This window comes from Salvelinus fontinalis, chromosome 15 (assembly GCF_029448725.1).
Source record: "Salvelinus fontinalis isolate EN_2023a chromosome 15, ASM2944872v1, whole genome shotgun sequence".
NCBI classification, from domain to species: Eukaryota; Metazoa; Chordata; class Actinopteri; order Salmoniformes; family Salmonidae; genus Salvelinus; species Salvelinus fontinalis.
This window is the reverse complement of record NC_074679.1, coordinates 4,908,048-4,929,368: the sequence shown is the minus strand read 5'-3', so window position 1 is coordinate 4,929,368 and position 21,321 is coordinate 4,908,048. Positions and strand designations below refer to the sequence as shown.

At 45.3% G+C, this 21,321-nt stretch overlaps 1 protein-coding gene across 1 annotated transcript; it reads left to right on the top strand.

Moving 5' to 3' along the window:
* The first annotated feature begins 60 nt into the window (after positions 1-60).
* On the top strand, positions 61-19,652 carry LOC129811297 (DDB1- and CUL4-associated factor 5-like). Its single transcript, XM_055862492.1, has 10 exons — positions 61-547; positions 1,244-1,390; positions 2,662-2,698; positions 3,534-3,673; positions 6,061-6,190; positions 8,944-9,157; positions 12,486-12,552; positions 12,648-12,775; positions 16,473-16,619; positions 16,950-19,652. The coding sequence occupies exons 1-10, from the start codon at positions 340-342 to the stop codon at positions 18,270-18,272; spliced, it is 2,541 nt and encodes an 846-aa protein (XP_055718467.1). The 5' UTR covers positions 61-339; the 3' UTR covers positions 18,273-19,652.
* Positions 19,653-21,321: the final 1,669 nt, after the last annotated feature.

Genomic DNA, 21,321 nt, shown 5'->3' with positions numbered 1-21,321 from the left:
GGGGAGGCCAACTTTGCCTAAGTTGATAACTAGCTAATTGATTGATTTGCGGGTCAGCTGGGGGGGTTTGACGATGTTTGTGCCAGGCAGATCGAGAAGCTTGCAGCAGAGCAGGAAGCGACTGCTACAGAGCGGGGACCTGCAATCAACGACGACATCAACAGCACTGCGCTCGGGAATATCTTTCTTCACCATCATGTAGCTTCGAGACAGAACGATTGCAGATATACACTTCTATAATAGCTGGTAAAATAGTGGCTGTGCATTGTGCAACAAAAAAATAAAATTGATGAGGAATCGCAAGCTGGCTGGCTAGGCTAGCTAACTGCTCCAGGAAAAATGAAGGAGGTGAAGGGTTGCGGTATGCGGTCTTCCGTGGGCTTTCTGTCCCAGAGAAGGCTTTTCGGGAACCCGCTGATGAAGGAAGAATTTCAGAGGCTTAGGTTGGCAGGATGCACAAGCCTTTACAAGAAAGATATGCTGGGACATTTCGGGTGTGTAAACGCCATAGAGTTTTCCAACAATGGAGGGGAGTACCTTGTGTCCGGTAAGTTGGTAGCTGTAGATCATCCCTAGTTAGCATAGTTGCTAGCCTAGCGGCTACTGTGTTGTTGACAAATTACAGCTAACTAGCTAAACTTGCACGTCAGCTTGCAAGCTTAGTTGGCTGGTCGAGACAGCATATGCACATTTGGCTCCCTAGTCATCCATTTCCAAAATGTAAGTTGTCAATTACGAACAAGAAAATAATGAAATGTGCAGGTCATGCCTACATAGGTTAAATCATTTTGGCTAACCAAACCTGTCTAGGTTAGCATGCTATCCAGCTGACAGAACTAGCTAGCTAGCTACACAGTTCTGCATTCCTGCACCTTCCTTTGATATAGGCTGACATTAGGTACCGGTAGCTAACTAGTTATCGTTTTAATAACATTATGCAGTTAGCTAACTATGCAACTTTTAACCAGTCTTTTCACTACAGTTTTGGCGTAGAATAGGGAGAGTTTGTATTTAGAAGAGTAATTACTCTGGTGTGTTAAACTGCTGGTGGGCCTTGCAAGCTGAGTAAGCCCTTCAGAGCAGTGTAGAACAACTTGGCCTGTGTTTACAATGTCTTGTCTGTCCACCCATCTCTTTCTATCTCTGTTCTCTTTTTGCGCTCTCTCTCTCTGGCTCTTTCTCTCTCCCCCTCTCTTTCTTGCTCTCTCCCCTGCCTCTCCATCTCTCTCCTTCCCTGCCACAGGAGGGGATGATCGCAGGGTGTTACTATGGAACATGGAGAGAGCACTTCATGCCCGCTCAGCCAAGCCTCTCAAACTGAAGGGAGAACACCTCTCCAACATCTTCTGTCTGGCATTTGACAGCACCAACAAGAGGGTGTTCTCTGGGGGTAAGTGAACAGACCATCACCCATTAATCTGTCATTCAGTCAGTTTCATTAGTTAACATAGAGTAGGAATTCAGACACCGGGGTTTTTCCTGGATCTAAATGGGGCTTTGGTGGTGGGAGCGTGGCCAATGGGGCATCGCTGACCGAAAATGTCCGAGGCCCTCCTGTTGGCTGCAGAGGTAGCATATCTAGTTCTAAAGCACATTTCCTGCTCTGCTACACTTTCCCGTGACTTATGCTGTCTGAGTGACTGTAACATAACACAATCATCCCGACAATTTACCCCCCCCCCCCCCCCCCCCCCCCCCAATTAAAAAACAAACAAACATATGCACCCTGAAAAACACACAGGCCGCCCACCCAAGACTTTTCTATGCAGGAAAAACCCTGGACTTGAGTGATTAGATCAAGGTTTGAGTGACTATCTGTGGGTGGAGGCTACTGGCCGAGTTCCAAATCTGATCCTGTCAACTTCTTTTCACACACGCGAAGGCAGCATTTTAAGGTACCTTGGGATTGGAACACGCCAATGTTAACGTCCTTCCTCTAAAAAAAAGGCAGCATTTCTTATCGATTGGTACACAGCCGTTGTCATGTCAACCACCGACCTACACATTGACCTGTTTGCCATAACAATGACATGTGATTTGGCAAGATAGCACAAACAGATCTGGGCCTAGATTAGGTGACTAGTACTTGCTATTGTGGGTTAGTGGTTCATTTGTTCTGTAGAGGGCTAGAGTTACCTGACCTCGGCTGTTTTTACAGCAATAGTTATGTTCCTGAGACCCCCTGTTTAGAATTGACAGTTAACACCATATACGTAACCAATTACAAAACAGCTGTGCATAATCATTTGTCTTAACCCCCCGTAAAGTTTATACCCTGCTCAAAAAAATAAAGGGAACACTTAAACAACACAGAAGTGTGATTGACTTGGAGTTACATTGTGTTGTTTAAGTGTTCCCTTTATTTTTTTGAGCCGTGTATATTTGTTGTGCTATCAGTAATGTCACATGCTGCAATGAAAACCAAAACATGCAGTGGTTGACGTCAGTATGTGGTATGTGTACTTACTGGAAAGCATGGCTTATCAATGGTCTCATCTACTATGAATTTATGAATGTGTCATGCTGTCTTTCCGGACCTAGTTTTACCCTACTACCGTTTTGAAAGTGAGTGTTTCTATCAGGATTTGAGTTGACACGTGCTTCCCTTTTTTCCCCCCTTTTTTTCCCCCTCATATGTTTGATTTATCTCTCGTTTCAAAGGCAACGATGAACAGGTCATCCTTCATGATGTAGAGCGGTGAGTATATTTATTTATCTTCATCGTCAACTGCATTGTGTACTTATTTACTTACTTAGGCCCGTCACTTCTTCACGAGTATAGGCCATTGTGACGACTCTTCTCCATCGCGGTCTGTTCTGGGTAGTCTTCTCCAGCTCCTTCTATATGGGGCGGCAGGGTTGACTAGTGGTTAGAGCGTTGGACTAGTAACCGAAAGGTTGAAAGATTGAATCCCCGAGCTGACAAGGTAAAAATCTGCCTTTCTGCCCCTGAACAAGGCAGTTAACCCCACTGTTCGTAGGCCGTCATTGTAAATAAGAATTTGTTCATAACTGACTTGCCTAGTTAAATAAAGGAAAAAATATGGCATGCCGGTTTTCCTTGTATCTGCTGCTCCCGCAGATGTTTCCTCTTGTCTGAAATACTCCTCAGCAGGGTTTTGGGCTCAATTATTTTTTAGTTTCAGTCAATTTAAGGAAGTACACTGAAATTATTATTCTCTTCAATGCTTTTCAATTAGAAATATTTTGGAATTTGGTTTACTTTGTGAATTGAAATGGAATTGACCTCAAACCAGCTCGTTGTGCATTTAGCTGCAGGTTAATTCATGTATTATTCACAATGACATTACAACTTCTCTGTCAGCGAGACATTAATACAGACATCTGTACCAATAGCAACTATAGCTTACTACCTAGAATTCCAATACATTTCTTCATTCTAAGTGGAATGTTAGTATGAATATATGGACATTGGAACGTATTCTTTTTAAAAGAGTATGTCAAGATGTCTTGTTGTTTTGGTTTTTATAAAAACAACATTTCAATACAGCTGTATTCTGTTTCCCTCCCAGAGGTGAGACTCTGAACGTGTTCCTCCACGATGATGCGGTGTACGGCCTGTCAGTCAGCCCCGTTAACGACAACGTGTTCGCCAGCTCCTCTGACGACGGACGGGTCCTCATCTGGGACACACGGGAGCCGCCACACGGAGGTACTTAACGTGCATGCATATACAGTGCATTCAGAATGTATTCAGACCCCTTCACTTTTTCCACATTTTGTTATATTACAGCCTTATTCTAAAATATATTAAATAAATAAAATGTCCTCATCAATCTACACACAATAACTCATGATGACATCACAATACCCCATGATGACATCACAATACCCCATAATGACAAAGTGAAAACAGGTTTATAGAAATGTTGTCAAATGTATTTATATAGTCTCACCTATAACACCTTATTTACATAAGTATTCAGACCCTTTGTTATGAGACTCTAAATTGAGCTCAGGTGCATCCTGTTTCCATTGATCATCCTTGAGATGTTTCTACAACTTGATTGGAGTCCACCTGTGGTAAATTCAGTTGATTGGACATGATTTGGAAAAGCACACACCTGTCTATATAAGGTCTCACAGTTGACAGTGCATGTCAGAGCAAAAACCAAGCCATGAGGTCGAAGGAATTGTCCATAGAGCTCAGAGACAGGATTGTGCCGACGCACAGATCTGGGGAAGGGTAACAAAAAATGGCTGCAGCATTGAAGGTCCCCAAGAACACAGTGGTCTCCATCATTCTTAAATGGAAGAAGTTTGGAACCACCAAGACTCTTCCTAGAGCTGGCCGTCCGGTCAAACTGAGCAATCGGGGGAGAAGGGAATTGGTCAGGGAGGTGACCAAGAACCCGACGGTCACTCTGACAGAGCTCCAGAGGTCCTTTGTGGAGATGGGAGAACCTTCCAGAAGGACAACCAACTCTGCAGCATTCCACCAATCAGGCCTTTATGGTAGAGTAGCCAGACAGAAGCCACTCCTCAGTAAAAAGCACATGACCAGCCCGCTTGGAGTTTGCGAAAAGGCACCAAAAGACTATCAGACCATGAGAAACAAGATTCTCTGGTCTGATGAAACAAAGATTGAACTCTTTGACCTGAATGCCAAGCGTCACATCTGGCGGAAACCTGGCAAACTCCAAGCGGGTGATTTCGCAAAGGAAAACCCTGGAATGAGTAGGTCTGTCCAAACCTTTGACTGCTTTCTGTATATACATACACGTACACATGCAGTACACATGCAGTACACATGCAGTACACATGCAGTACACATGCAGTACACATGCAGTACACATGCAGTACACATGCAGTACATATGCAGTACATATGCAGTACACATGCAGTACACATGCAGTACACATGCAGTACACATGCAGTACACATGCAGTACACATGCAGTACACATGCAGTACACATGCAGTACATATGCAGTACATATGCAGTACATGCATACAAACTTAATTTACCCTACTACACCATTTTCATTTCGTTACAAATTACTTTCAGATTTACAAGTTAATCTCGGCACAGTGGTGTTATTAACATTTGATGGGGCTGGTTTCCCACGTAAACATGGATGATACCAAGACATGATCTGCACAATGCCTTCAAGGGGATGTGACTCAGTGATTCTGCACACAGTGGTATTGCTCAGGCCTTTCCTGTCAAACGGACACACTGACCCACTTCCATACGAGTACTGTTCATCTCGAAGCAAGACAGTCAGTGGTGTTTTTGAAGATGATCACGGAACGGTTTCCTGTATGACCCAGATTAACCTTCTCCTGGACTAGAACGCATGTCCTAAAAGGGAGACTCCATTTGAGATAGCTTTTAGTCCAGGAATAGGCTTAATCTGTGTGCGGAAACCAAAGTAGTCTTAATCTGGGGGTCTGTAAACCCAGGTACTTCCTGGTCACAGATAAAAGTCTGTTCCTGTATTCATTGTCGCTCTTTAACTGGTAGACCTATATCAGGAGACTGATCTCGGTATATTACAGTATATACTACACAATAGGCTTCCTACCATCAATAAACATTTTATTGGTTGTGCTTGAAGAGCGGAATCTTACCATACATAATGTCCCCCTCCCCCGTGTTCTAGAGCCCTTATGTCATTGGCTAAATATTTACAACAGCAGACTGTTTTCAAAGTATTACTGTATGTAAAGCTATATATTCAGAGTATTCCTGTATATAAAGCTATGTATTCAGAGTATTATTGTATATATAGCTATGTTTTCAGTGTATTATTGTATATAAAGCTATGTATTCAGAGTATTCCTATATATAAAGCTATGTTTTCAGAGTATTACTGTATATAAAGCTATGTATTCAGTGTATTCATGTATATAAAGCTATGTTTTCAGTGTATTCATGTATATAAAGCTATGCTTTCAGTGTATTCCTGTATATAAACTTGTATTATTGTATGTAAAGCTATGTTTTCAGAGTATTGCAGTATATGAAACATGCAATAGGCTTCCCCTTGATCAATAACCATGTCATCCGAGTTAAATACTTCCCTGTGTATTTCAGAGCCCTTCTGTCTGGCCAACTACCCATCAGCCTTCCACAGTGTGATGTTCAACCCGGCAGAGCCCCGACTGCTGGCTACGGCCAACTCCAAGGAGGGCGTGGGGCTGTGGGACATACGCAAACCTCGCACGTGAGACAACATGGCCGCCGTTAAACTGTCACTCTCAGAAACTTCAGAAACTTCATCCCTCTTAACTCTCAGGCTGTGAAATCCAGCAGATGTCTGACCCAATTTGTCCACCAGAGGGCAATGTTGTTTTATTATTGAGTCGTTGCTTCTAGTGTTGCACGGTATACCCGTACCTGCAGTAATATTACGGTACCAAAAAGTCACGATACCAACGTTTTAGAAAACCATAGTACCGTTTCATATGTTACTACCAACTTTTTTTCAGCCCTGTCGATCTAAAGAACCTGCTGGGACCTGTTATAAAGTGTTTATAAAGTCTGTTGTGTTTATAGATTCAGTTGAATTGAAGCGAAACAGCCACTAGTCTCTTGTATGAGCAGGTCCAATAATATCCACAGCACTTTCATGCTCATATCACGTGTGGCAGCTAGTCATGAGCTTCACAACTAGGGTTCATATAGGCCTCATGTACGCCTAACTCTATCAAAAATATTTTTCTTTCTGGTGCTCCTTAAATTCTGTTTGTTTCATAACGTTGTAGATGTTGGGAGCTGTGTGTGTGTGTGTGAGAGAGAGAGGTGGGTGTGTGAGAGAGAGCTGGGTGTGTGAGAGAGAGGTGGGTGTGTGAGAGAGAGGTGGGTGTGTGAGAGAGAGGTGGGTGTGTGAGAGAGAGGTGGGTGTGTGAGAGAGAGGTGGGTGTGTGAGAGAGAGGTGGGTGTGTGAGAGAGAGGTGGGTGTGTGAGAGAGAGGTGGGTGTGTGAGAGAGAGGTGGGTGTGTGAGAGAGAGGTGGGTGTGTGAGAGAGAGGTGGGTGTGTGAGAGAGAGGTGGGTGTGTGAGAGAGAGGTGGGTGTGTGAGAGAGAGGTGGGTGTGTGAGAGAGAGGTGGGTGTGTGAGAGAGAGGTGGGTGTGTGAGAGAGAGGTGGGTGTGTGAGAGAGAGGTGGGTGTGTGAGAGAGAGGTGGGTGTGTGAGAGAGAGGTGGGTGTGTGAGAGAGAGGTGGGTGTGTGAGAGAGGTGGGTGTGTGAGAGAGAGGTGGGTGTGTGAGAGAGAGGTGGGTGTGTGAGAGAGAGGTGGGTGTGTGAGAGAGAGGTGGGTGTGTGAGAGAGAGGTGGGTGTGTGAGAGAGAGGTGGGTGTGTGAGAGAGAGGTGGGTGTGTGAGAGAGAGGTGGGTGTGTGAGAGAGAGGTGGGTGTGTGAGAGAGAGGTGGGTGTGTGAGAGAGAGGTGGGTGTGTGAGAGAGAGGTGGGTGTGTGAGAGAGAGGTGGGTGTGTGTGAGAGAGGTGGTGTGTGTGTGTGTGTGTGAGAGAGGTGGTGTGTGTGTGTGTGTGTGAGAGAGGTGGTGTGTGTGTGTGTGTGTGAGAGAGGTGGTGTGTGTGTGTGTGTGTGAGAGAGGTGGTGTGTGTGTGTGTGTGTGAGAGAGGTGGTGTGTGTGTGTGTGTGTGAGAGAGGTGGTGTGTGTGTGTGTGTGTGAGAGAGGTGGTGTGTGTGTGTGTGTGTGAGAGAGGTGGTGTGTGTGTGTGTGTGTGAGAGGTGGTGTGTGTGTGAGAGAGGTGGTGTGTGTGTGTGTGTGTGTTTGAGGGAGACAGAGGAAGGGAGGGAAGATTGTCTCTGTGTTAACTGAACAGTATAGAAGGGTTTCATGCAGTGTGCCCCCCCCCCCCCCCCCCCCCCTCCTTACTGACACGATGACATGCAGATCATTATACAGGTATATTAACCAATCAGCCATTCTATGCAACATTCTATTTATACACTGAAGTTAAATTAAATGTTCTGTATTGAGTAGAAGTGTAAATTTCAGTGACAGGTTTTTAGTGTCCGTGGCCAACAGGATGTTCTTTGTTTTTTTACTTTGGTGTCTCGATACTACTCGGTATCGTGATACTTGGCATGGTATCGTTTGGAATATGTTGGTATCGTGATACTTGGCATGGTATCGTTTGTAAAATTTTGGTATTGTGATACTTGGCATGGTATCGTTTGTAAAATGTTGGTCTCGTGATACTTGGCATGGTATCGTTTGTAAAATGTTGGTATCGTGATACTTGGCATGGTATCGTTTGTAAAATGTTGGTCTCGTGATACTTGGCATGGTATCGTTTGTAAAATGTTGGTCTCGTGATACTTGGCATGGTATCGATTGTAAAATGTTGGTCTCGTGATACTTGGCATGGTATCGTTTGTAAAATGCTGGTCTCGTGATACTTGGCATGGTATCGTTTGTAAAATGTTGGTATCGTGATACTTGGCATGGTATCATTTGAAATGTTGGTATCGCGATACTTGGCATGGTATCATTTGAAATGTTGGTATCGTGATACTTGGCATGGTATCGTTTGTAAAATGTTGGTATCGTGATACTTGGCATAGTATCATTTGAAATGTTGGTATCGTGATACTTGGCATGGTACCGTTTGTAAAATGTTGGTATTGTGACAACACTAATTGCTTCTATTCTGACCATATAACACTGAAACTGCCTCTAAATGTAATCAGACCTGCTAAGTACCTTCCCTCTGTCTTGCTGTTCTTTATCTACGCGGTTTATCAATCACATTTATAAAGCCCTTTTTTTTACATCGGCAGCTGTCACAAAGTGCTTTAACAAACAGTCAGCCGAGACCCCAAAAGAGCCAGACCTTTCCTTTCTAATCCACCACCTCTCATTTCTCTTTCCTTGTCTCTCGCTCTCTCGCTCTCTCGCTCTCTCGCTCTCTCTGTCTCTCTGTCTCTCTGTCTCTCCCTCTCCCCCAGTTCTCTGCTGCGGTATGGCGGCAGCATGTCCCTCCAGAGTGCCATGTCGGTGCGTTTTAACAGCGCAGGGACCCAGCTCCTGGCATTGCGTCGCAGGCTACCCCCGGTCCTCTACGAGCTACACTCTCGCCTACCCAGCTTCCAGTTCGACAACCAGGGCTACTTCAACTCCTGTACCATGAAGAGCTGCTGCTTCGCTGGAGACGAGGACCAGGTGAGGTAGACCCTGTCGTTCGTGTAAAAAGCCCAGGAAGGTGGCGGTTTCTGAGATACTGGATCCTGGCGTGCCTGGCGCCGACCGTCATACCACGCACAAAGTTGCTTAGCTCAATTGTTTTGCCCATTCTAATATTTTATATAGCAAGCCACATGACTCACTGTCTGTAGGAAGGGGATGGTGTACCTAATATTTAGGCCGGTGAGCCGCATGTGTATATACACTACATGACCAAAAGTATGTGGACACCTACTCGTCGAACATCTCATAACAAAATCATGGGCATTAATATTGAGTTGTTCCCCCCCCTTTGCTGCTATAACAGCCTCCACTCTTCAGGGAAGGCTTTCCACTAGATGTTGGAACATTGCTGCTATAACAGCCTCCAGTCTTCTGGGAAGGCTTTCCTCTAGATGATGGAACATTGCTGCTATAACAGCCTCCACTCTTCTGGGAAGGCTTTCCATTAGATGTTGGAACATTGCTGCAGGGGACTTGTTCTAAGTCCATGTCGATGCTTAAATCACATCAGAAGAGCCTAGAATTGTGTGAATCATCTTTAATTGTGCGTTATAAGAGAGGGGAATGTGCTGGTCTAGAATTGTGTGAATCATCTTTAATTGTGCGTTGTAAGAGAGGGGAATGTGCTGGTCTAGAATTGTGTGAATCATCTTTAATTGTGCGTTGTAAGAGAGGGGAATGTGCTGGTCTAGAATTGTGTGAATCATCTTTAATTGTGCGTTGTAAGAGAGGGGAATGTGCTGGCCTAGAATTGTGTGAATCATCTTTAATTGTGCGTTGTAAGAGAGGGGAATGTGCTGGCCTAGAATTGTGTGAATCATCTTTAATTGTGCGTTGTAAGAGAGGGGAATGTGCTGGTCTAGAATTGTGTGATACATCTTTAATTGTGCGTTGTAAGAGAGGGGAATGTGCTGGTCTAGAATTGTGTGATACGTCTTTAATTGTGCGTTGTAAGAGAGGGGAATGTGCTGGTCTAGAATTGTGTGATACGTCTTTAATTGTGCGTTGTAAGAGAGGGGAATGTGCTGGTCTAGAATTGTGTGAATCATCTTTAATTGTGCGTTGTAAGAGAGGGGAATGTGCTGGTCTAGCCAGGTTTTTGCTGCTGCGTATGTCATGACAGAGTTAACGAAACAAACGCCCACCCGATTTGATACAAATAATCATGATACATTTCAGACAGGAAAGCCTACTTTGCAGTTAATGTTTAATTGAGAAAGTTTTTTTTGGGGGGGGGGGGGGGGGGGGGTGTTTGTCTACCCAGAAGACAGTTCTCATCATCGACGGTAATGGTAGACACATTCCCGCACCATAAAGACATACAGGGGAAATATTGGCAGATGTTTGTCTTTTTTTTTTTAAGCCAATTGTGGCTAACTAGGGGTGGGATAATGTGGATTTGATTGGATATTAGCCGGGAGCTTGAGGTGTCTCCGTACATTTTGAGATTTCTTTGACAATTTGTGTTGGAACTTGTTTCAGAATTTATTGTCGAGTTACTCATATTTATGCTGCGAGCTACTCAACCTGTTGGAGACCTCTACCCTAGTGAAACAGAGAAGATGTTGGGTTATTTTTCTCTTCTGGCTTGGTTTGACTCCTAGTTGGCTGGCACCAGACGGCAAACATATTTCTGCTCAGTGTGTTTTGTACAAGTTACACCACGTCTCAAGTTCTATCTTCCCCCAGAGAAGAGATTTTTAAATCTCTACTGTACTGAACTTGCTGCTTGTTTTACACTGAGATTCGAGTCCAGACGCTTTATGAATAGGCGGAGTGATGATCTAGGATCAGGTCCCGTCTGTCCATCTAATCTGATGACGATCTAAAAGATGAAACTAAACTGATCTTAGATCAGCGCCCTTGGAGACAATTTAACGCTTGATCCTAAAATGTGGTCGGCGGCGCCGGTATAGATGGTGTGACGCGATTGTGGAGACTACGGAGGCACGGAGAGGCCAAATATGAGCTCCGCGTCGCCCTGCGTCTCTCAAATGTGGTAACAATGCGGAGGGATCCGAAGAGCGCCACATTGACATGATTGGTTGATGATAGCTGGGGGCGGGTCCTCTATAAACACAAACTCACTTCCTTGACAACAGCTCTGCACCCCCGAAGAGCAAGACGTATTAATATGCCCTGTCTTCTGCAAAGGCCGTATCACCGTAAATGCTGCATGAATATAGGCCCTTGACTGAAAAAGTCCTGGGCCTGATGTTTCTGTTGTCCCGTCTGTCTGGGTTCTGTTGTCCCGTCTGTCTGGTTCTGTTGTCCCGTCTGTCTATATCATCGTCCCAAATAGAACCCTATTCCCTATATAGTGAACTATTTTTTGAGGAGCCCATAGGAGGTAGGGAGCCATTTGGAATGTGTCCTATGTCTCTACTGAAATGGAATAATCACATATTTCTTTAAGGAATCCAAAGGTCGATGTTCCCTTGACTCTCGAGACAGTTTTGGTGATTTATTGTCTGGTATCAACTTCTCTTTTTTATCAAGATGGCGCAGAGAATATTACCTGATGTTTCTGTTTTTAACCTCATATTACCTGATAGTTGTTTGGGACAACGTGATAATGTGTTTATTCAGAGGACTTTTAACTCGTATCCTCTGTCCCCAATGGACCCTATTCCCTATGTAGTGTACTACTTTATTCCCTACACAGGGAATAGGGCTCTGGTCTAAAGTAATGCACTATATAGGGAATAGGGCTCTGGTCTAAAGTAGTGTACTATGTAGGGAATAGGGCCCTGGTCTCAAGTAGTATACTATGTAGGGAATAGGGCCCTGGTCTCAAGTAGTGTACTATATAGGGAATAGGGCTCTGGTCTAAAGTAGTGCACTACATAGGGAATAGGGCTCTGGTCTAAAGTAGTGTACTATATAGGGAATAGGGCTCTGGTCTAAAGTAGTGCACTATATAGGGCTCTGGTTTAAGTAGTGCACTATATAGGGAATAGGGCTCTGGTCTAAAGTAGTGCACTATATAGGGAATAGGGCCCTGGTCTAAAGTAGTGCACTATATAGGGAACAGGGTGCCATAGGGCTCTGGTCTAAAGTAGTGCACTACATAGGGAATAGGGTGCCATTGGGGGTTGACATATCTTAATCTCTGTCTTCTTCCTCCAGTACATATTGTATATAGGGAATAGGGTGCCATTTGGGACTGATTATTATGGTAGATGCCTCTGTTAATCTCTGTCTTCTTCCTCCAGTACATATTGTATATAGGGAATAGGGTGCCATTTGGGACTGATTATTATGGTAGATGCCTCTATGTTAATCTCTGTCCTTTTTCCTCCAGTACATCCTGTCTGGATCGGATGACTTCAACCTGTATATGTGGAGAATCCCAAAGGATCCTGAAGCAGGTAAGTGGGTGTGTTTCTTATCGGTGTGTCCATCTGTGTCCGTACGATTTATAATCTCTCTCTCTCTCTTATTCCGCCCTGCTGCTCCTCTCCAGGAGGCCCGGGTCGCGTGGTGAACGGAGCGTCCATGGTCCTGAAAGGTCACCGTTCCATCGTGAACCAGGTCCGGTTTAACCCCAGCACCTATATGATCTGCTCCTCCGGGGTCGAGAAGGTCATCAAGGTACGTTAGTGGTGATGTCGTCATCAGTGACCTCACCATTACGTCATCGTTGGGTCATGATTTAGTTTTTCTTCTCTCCATGGTTAAATTTTCACATTTTCATTTGACATTGAGTTTTTTTTTTCTTTCACTTTATTTACATAATAACAGTTTAAGTCTGGGTGTGTGACTTAGTTATTTGTAAAATGACTTGGTACATGATTGATTCATGTCGTTACAACATCATGTCAATACATTGCATCACAATTGAATTTCCTCTCCGCTCAATTGTCTTGGAACTTACTTTTTGAAGGGACGGTAGCATTGAGTTTTACCCAAAGTAACAGCGTAGTGGAGTCATAGACATAGTAATTTAGTTGTAGTTGGTTACCTATAACTCAACAAAAATAGTTATGTTTTTAAATATTTATTAACTTATTTTAACTATATAGAATGCACTATTTCTCAACGTCATGTGGAGATTCTGGTTCATCTTAGCCAGCCATGAGCTACAATCCACCAATCACAAGGAGATGTGACGTAAAACAACCAATCAGATTTCCCTCATGATCCTGCTCGGCAGGCAGCTCGGGCTTCTCCTGCACCAGAAGGCTTGCCCCTGCCTCAAAAGGAAAGTGGAAGATAATTCCGGCCTGCTCTAATATTTTAGTACCGTGTCTGTTTTTCTTATCCATGTTTGGTCAACTTTTTGACCTGTTCTCTGAAGTAGGGAACCAGGGATTTTCAACCTTGGCTTAGTGCTGCTGTTGTGACGATTTCCATCTGCCTGGAGCTTTCCCCCGATCGCCACCTCTGGGTTATTGCCTCAGGAATCTATCTACTTCAGATTTACCTCGCGATTGGGTTAGCTATCCTCACTGACTCCTTCCTTGGCTGGTAAAATGGCCTCTCCCTCTGAAGCGTCTCTCTCCTTGGCTCTTCTTTGGTTGCAAACTCATCCACTTTACCATTGGATGGGCATCAGCTGTTCATCTGTAAGTCTCCGCTCTCTTTTTGATTTTTTTTTTCTGATGGATTTGTTTTAGTAGTTCTGTGGGTTCCTGCTTGTGCTCGTTGGTCTCGTTGTTGTTATTTGTCATTACTACTTAGCTTTGTCAACTGTGGTGGTTGGCTAGCGAGGCTAGTTTGCTGGATGGCTTTAGGTAATTCGAAAAGGTTGGTTTACTTTAATGTGGCTCAATTTGCTATTGAAGCTGTACATTAGCTTCAACTCAATGCATTCAACTGAAATGTCTTCCGCATTTAACCAAAACAAATGTATTTATAAAGCCCTTCTTATGTCAGCTAATATCTCAGTGCTGTACAGGAACCCAGCCTAAACCCCCAAAGCAGGAAGCAATGCAGGTGTAGAAGTAACCGAATCCCCTCAGAGAGGTGCGGAGTGCTGCCATAATCGACATCCACGTATTCGGCACCCGGGGAACAGTGGGTTAACTGCCTTGCTCAGGGGCGGAACGACAGGTTTCTACCTTGTCAGCTCGGGGATTCGAACCAGCAACCTTTCGGTTACTGGCCCAATGCTCTAACCCTAGGCTACTTGCCGCCCACAGCTAAGTGTCGGTAACCTACTGACTCTGCAGTGCTACAGGCTGGTAGGGCTAACGTTAGCAGGCTAGTTAGATAGCAACCTTGCAAGCTTATTTGCAAATTCACAGTGTTTTCTTGTAAATGCGCAGATGAAACCAGTAGTCATGAGTGCATAAGATTTGGTTTAATTTCAAGTTATACGCTTGAAGATATTTATGTCGGAGTTTACATTGTAGGGCAAGGCTGCCCAACCCTCTTCCTGGAGATCTACTGTCCTGTAGGTTATCAGTCCAACCCTCTTCCTGGAGATCTACCGTCCTGTAGGTTATCAGTCCAACCCTCTTCCTGGAGATCTACCGTCCTGTAGGTTATCAGCCCAACCCTCTTCCTGGAGATCTACCGTCCTGTAGGTTATCAGTCCAACCCTCTTCCTGGAGATCTACCGTCCTGTAGGTTTTCAGTCCAACCCTCTTCCTGGAGATCTACTGTCCTGTAGGTTATCAGTCCAACCCTCTTCCTGGAGATCTACCGTCCTGTAGGTTATCAGTCCAACACTCTTCCTGGAGATCTACCGTCCTGTAGGTTTTCAGTTCAACCCTCTTCCTGGAGATCTACTGTCCTGTAGGTTTTCAGTTCAACCCTCTTCCTGGAGATCTACTGTCCTGTAGGTTATCAGTCCAACCCTCTTCCTGGAGATCTACTGTCCTGTAGGTTTTCAGTTCAACCCTCTTCCTGGAGATCTACTGTCCTGTAGGTTTTCAGTTCAACCCTCTTCCTGGAGATCTACTGTCCTGTAGGTTTTCAGTCCAACCCTCTTCCTGGAGATCTACTGTCCTGTAGGTTTTCAGTCCAACCCTCTTCCTGGAGATCTACCGTCCTGTAGATCATTTTGCGGCATGACTTCGGTATTCCGATCGATTTTATGTTAGAACTCGATAAAATTGAAAAGTGAGTTTTAATAACCACATGTAACATATGAGTTTCTATTGGTTTATGTTAAATACACAAACTAAACTTCTAGTTAAGGCAACAAAGTGGGTGCTCATTCAAAGTGTCATCAGAATATCTGGTGATCGTCTGGCATGAATGAATGAGCTGTTTTTACTCAAACCTCCTGAAAGGTAAAGCCAGCCACATTCTTCTCTAGATGATTCCCCACCCTGTATGGGTCTCTGTCCCTTATGAATCAGAGGGCTCTAGGTGATTCCCCACCCTGTATGAGTCTCTGTCCCTTATGAATCAGAGGGCTCTAGGTGATTCCCCCACCCTGTATGAGTCTCTGTCCCTTATGAATCAGAGGGCTCTAGGTGATTCTCCACCCTGTATGAGTCTCTGTCCCTTATGAATCAGAGGGCTCTAGATGATTCCCCACCCTGTATGAGTCTCTGTCTCTTATGAATCAGATGGCTCTAGGTGATTCCCCCACCCTGTATGAGTCTCTGTCCCTTATGAATCAGATGGCTCTAGATGATTCCCCACCCTGTATGAGTCTCTGTCCCTTATGAATCAGAAGGCTCTAGGTGATTCCCCACCCTGTATGAGTCTCTGTCCCTTATGAATCAGAGGGCTCTAGATGATTCCCCCACCCTGTATGAGTCTCTGTCCCTTATGAATCAGAGGGCTCTAGATGATTCCCCACCCTGTATGAGTCTCTGTCCCTTATGAATCAGAGGGCTCTAGATGATTCCCCCACCCTGTATGAGTCTCTGTCCCTTATGAAGGCTCTAGGTGATTCTCCACCCTGTATGGGTCTCTGTCCCTTATGAATCAGAGGGCTCTAGATGATTCCCCCACCCTGTATGAGTCTCTGTCCCTTATGAATCAGAGGGCTCTAGATGATTCCCCACCCTGTATGAGTCTCTGTCCCTTATGAATCAGAGGGCTCTAGATGAGACAACTCAGTCTCTTCACCACTATCCACTGTCTGTCTCTGCCACTCTCCAGCCCAGACAAACGTAGTGGCCTGAGCTTGTGAAAAGAAAGGATGTAGTGTTAGTTCCTCATAACCTCAGCTCCTCCAGGTGTTCCCAAGGCTGCTGTTGGTACATCGTCTTCTTCAACATACCAGAGGTGTGAGAGCTGGTACATGCCCAACCAGGTGTTCAATCTAAACTGTAACCCTCCTCTCCTGTCCTTCTCCTCTCCCCCTGAAACCTCTCCGTTCCCCCAGGCCTGGAGCCCCTACCAGCAGCCGGAGTGTCTGGGTGACCTGGATGGTTTTGTGGAGGATAAGTCCAGGAGTCTGTACAGCCATGAGGAGTACATCAACTTGGTCCTGAACAGCGGTAGCGGCCTGAGCCACGACTACGTCTCACAGGTAACATCGGTTCACATCCCAAATGACCCCCTATTCCATATGTAGTGCACTACTTTTCTATATATAGTGCACTACTTTTCCATATATAGTGCACTACTTTTCCATATATAGTGCACTACTTTTCCATATATAGTGCACTACTTTTCCATATATAGTGCACTACTTTTCCATATATAGTGCACTACTTTTCCATATATAGTGCACTACTTTTCCATATATAGTGCACTACTTTTCTGTATATAACACCCCCCCCCCCCCCCCCCCACACACACACACACACACACACACACTTTGTGGGGATTGATTAAGAACTGTTGCCTGTCATCTCAGTCCATCCAGGAGGATCCTCGTATGATGGCGTTCTTTGACTCTCTGGTGCGTCGGGAGATCGAGGGCTGGAGTTCGGACTCAGACAGTGACCTGAGTGAGGGGGCCATCCTGCAGCTCCACGCCAGGGGACGACGCTCCACACGGGCTATAAGAGACGGCGCCGGGGTCCTGGTTGGGAGTGGAGTCGCCACGCCTCTACCGCCCGCTGCTGCTGCTACTGCCGACTCAGACCACTCCTCTTCGTCCTCATTGGCTGCCCCCGAAGCCTCGGGGGCGGAGCATCCTGAAGGGGTGGAGCCACCGCAGCCGAGGAGGCGTGGCAGCAGATATCAGCAGTCTGTGTTCTTATTGGACCTGGTGGGAGAGGACTCTGACTCCAGTGGGTTCTGGCCGGACCCCATGCCCCGGCCTCGCTCTCCCAGCCCCCGAGACAACTCCACCCTCTCCAGCCCCACCTCCTCCCCCGCCGGCGCCTCCTCTAGCTCCTCCTCTTCCACCTCCTCCACCAGCTCTGAGGACGAGGAGCAGAGGAGAGCCAGTAGGAGACAACGTACTGCAGCTCGGTGGCGACGCATGCACTTCCCCCGCCTGTCCAGTGGGGGGCGCCCCGAGTCCGCCCAGGCCTTGTACCCCGGTGGGGTCGACTCCTGCTCCTACCCCAAGATCTCAATCGACGAGGCCTCATCCTCCTCCGCATCCTCCACGGAGCTTCAGCAGAACCAGGACTCGGTCCAGATTGGACCCCACAGGAGTGGCTCTAAAACGGGGAGACACAAGTCGCACACCCGCCCTGGTTCTAGTCCTGCAGTGTCCCTGGACAGCCAGGACGACCGAGCAGAGCAGGAGGGGCTCCTCATCGCCTCCCTTCTGTCTCAAGACGCCCTGCAGCAGAGGAACGAGTCCCGGGCAGGGAGGGGTGGAGAGAGGAGGGCTGCTTTAGAGAGAATGGCCGAGGGCTTAGATAGTCCTGAAGAGGCCGACGAGTCGGATCATAGTCGCTGGATCTCCCCTAGTTCCAGACACCACAGCCCTGGGCTGAACGGGCTGCAGCACCTTGACATGACTGAGGTGCCAGTAGGCTGTAGGGGTCGTCTGGCTTCAGACCTATTTGAATCATCAGACTCAGAGGGAGAGAGAGACACCTTAGAGTTGAAATCAGCAGGCACTAGGACCCTGGTGGAGGAGGGGGAGGAGGGGGGCTCATCGTCTCAGAGAGGCCCAGCCCAGGGTGCGCTGAAACGGACTCACCTGGGGTCAAGAGGTCAAGGGTCAGGGGAGGGGTCAGGGGGGTCAGAGACCTCAGAGAAGAAGTTCAAGACATGATGATTACACCTGAGGTGCCAGGTGATCATTTGGTTTAGGACCAGTTACATCTGAAATGACACCCTGTTCCCTACGGTGTACTACTTTAGGGCTACAGTAACCCGTAGACTTTAGGGCTACAGTAACCCGTAGACTTTAGGGCTACAGTAACCCGTAGACTTTAGGGCTACAGTAACCCGTAGACTTTAGGGCTACAGTAACCCGTAGACTTTAGGGCTACAGTAACCCGTAGACTTTAGGGCTACAGTAACCCGTAGACTTTAGGGCTACAGTAACCCGTAGACTTTAGGGCTACAGTAACCCGTAGACTTTAGGGCTACAGTAACCCGTAGACTTTAGGGCTACAGTAACCCGTAGACTTTAGGGCTACAGTAACCCGTAGACTTTAGGGCTACAGTAACCCGTAGACTTTAGGGCTACAGTAACCCGTAGACTTTAGGGCTACAGTAACCCGTAGACTTTAGGGCTACAGTAACCCGTAGACTTTAGGGCTACAGTAACCCGTAGACTTTAGGGCTACAGTAACGCGTAGACTTTAGGGCTACAGTAACCCGTAGACTTTAGGGCTACAGTAACCCGTAGACTTTAGGGCTACAGTAACCCGTAGACTTTAGGGATAGGGTGTCATTTCAGAAGCCTTAGACTCAATTTAAGGTGGCTTTTCTATGGATTTTTACAATCCAGTTTCTTGGTTTGGCGTCACTCTAAAAAGGGTGTCGCAATTTTGAGACATTGGGCGAGTTTGATTTGCGTGGCCCAGGTGGGCGGAGTGAGCACATTTTTTTAGACCATTCCATTGGTCCTTAAGTGAAATCTCCACCCACCGCCCATTGGGACACGTATTCTTTTGTGAGCAAAACACAGTGACATCATCACTTCTGTGGTCAAACCACAAAGAGGACATAGTATACTAACATATAAGTAATCATATTGACAGTAATGGTATTGTTAATTCATTTGCTAGTCATTTAGTCTTAAGGCAGAAATGTTGTGTTTTTTTTTTTTATGTTCATGTTTTGAAACAAATACATTGAGTTTTCATTTTAAGAGAACACTCCTTGGGGGGGGGGGCTCAAAATCAGGACTAACGCGTTCAGACGGTGTATTTCAATTGGAGTTAATGAGACTAGATTCATTTAGATTTTTTTCCCCCAGTGGGATTCTCTGCTTAGCTTGGTGAAGTTTCTGCGTTTCCATGGCAATCTGGTGCATCCAGCCCAACCAGCTGTTTTGAGTTTTGAGCATTTAAAATAAGATATTATTTCAGTGTTAAAAGGAATTGATTTGCTCTTGTCTCCTCTCCTTCCTGTTACCAGCAGCAGCAAATGTATTTTTGTTGTTGTTGCTTTCTTCAATTAAAGAATCATTCGTTATCAATGATTTCACTGCCATTTCTGAGCCTCTATTCGTTGTAAGGAATGTTTTATCCATTTTACAATAATAATTAGGGGTGTTCACCATACCCACAGTCGGGTACGTATTAAGGTTTTTTGGGGTCACCGTTCGCTTCGGTTTCGGTACAGCGGGGAAATGTAAAAATTAACCCAGCAATAGATCACTAGCCTTATAATATAGGGCCCTATTAACTCTGTTTTCTTTTTTTGCCTAATTCCGTTTTCTGAAATTGAGTTTTTCCTGGTTTCAGTTTTTTCCCCTGTTTTGCAGGTTTTCACTCAAAATCCCATTTAGAGTTTCTTTATTTTTAATAGAAGCTGCAATTTAGTCCAGAACAATCCTTAAAGCACATCAGAAGACCATTGGAGGTAAAAAAATAAATAAAAAAAAATAACAGATTTTTTAATTTTTTATTCACAGTCACAAGTTTGGACACACCTACTCATTCCAGGGCTTTTCTTTATTTTTGCTATTTTCTACATTGTAGAATAATAGTAAAGACATCAAAACTATGAAATAACACATATGGAATCATGTAGCAACCAAAAGAATGTAAAAAAAAAATCAAAATATATTTTATATTTGACATTATTCAAAGTAGCCACCCTTTGCCTTGATTACAGCTTTGCACAGTCTTGGTATTCTCTCAACCAGCTTTCAATTAACAGGTGTGCCTTGTTAATTTGTGGAATTTCTTTCAATAATGCATTTGAGATAATCATTTGTGATGTGACAAGGTAGCGGTGGTATACAGAAGATAGCCCTATTTGATAAAAGACCAAGTCTGTATTATGGCAAAAACAGCTCAAAAAAGAGAAAGAACAGTCCATCATTACTTTAAGACATGAAGGTCAGTCAATATGGAACATGTCAAAAACTTTGAAAGTTTCTTCAAGTGCAGTCACAAAAACCATCAAGCGCTATGATGAAACTGGCTCTCATGACGACCGCCACAGGAAAGAAAGACCCAGAGTTACCTCTGCCGCAGACGATAAGTAACAGACACATCTCAACATGAACTGTTCAGAGGAGACTGTGTGAATCAGGCCTTTGTGGTCGAATTGCTGCAAAGAAACCACTACTAAAGGCCACCAACAAGAAGAAGAGACTTGCTTGGACCAAGAAACACGAGCAATGGACATTAGACTGGTGGAAATCTGTAGTCACCTGGATTTTTGGTTCCAACCGCTGTGTCTTTGTGAGACACAGAGTAGGTGAACGGATGATCTCTGCATGTGTAGTTCCCACCATGAAGCATGGAGGAGGAGGTGTGATGTTGTGGGAGTGCTTTGCTGTTGACACGGTCTATGATTTATTTAGAATTCAAGGCCCACTTAACCAGCATGGCTACCACAGCATTCTGCAGCAATACGCCATCCCATCTGGTTTGTGCTTAGTGGAACTATCATGTGTTTTTCAATAGGACAATGACCCAAGGGCTATTTGACCAAGGAGAGCGATGGAGTGCTACATCAGATGACCTGGCCTCCACAATCACCCGACCTCAACCCAATTTTGATGGTTTGGGATGAGTTGGACCGCAGAGTGAAGGAACAGCAGCCAACAAGTGCTCAGCATATGTGGGAACAACGTCAAGACTGTTGAAAAAGCATTCCTCATGAAGCTGGTTGAGAGAATGCCAAGAATATGCAAA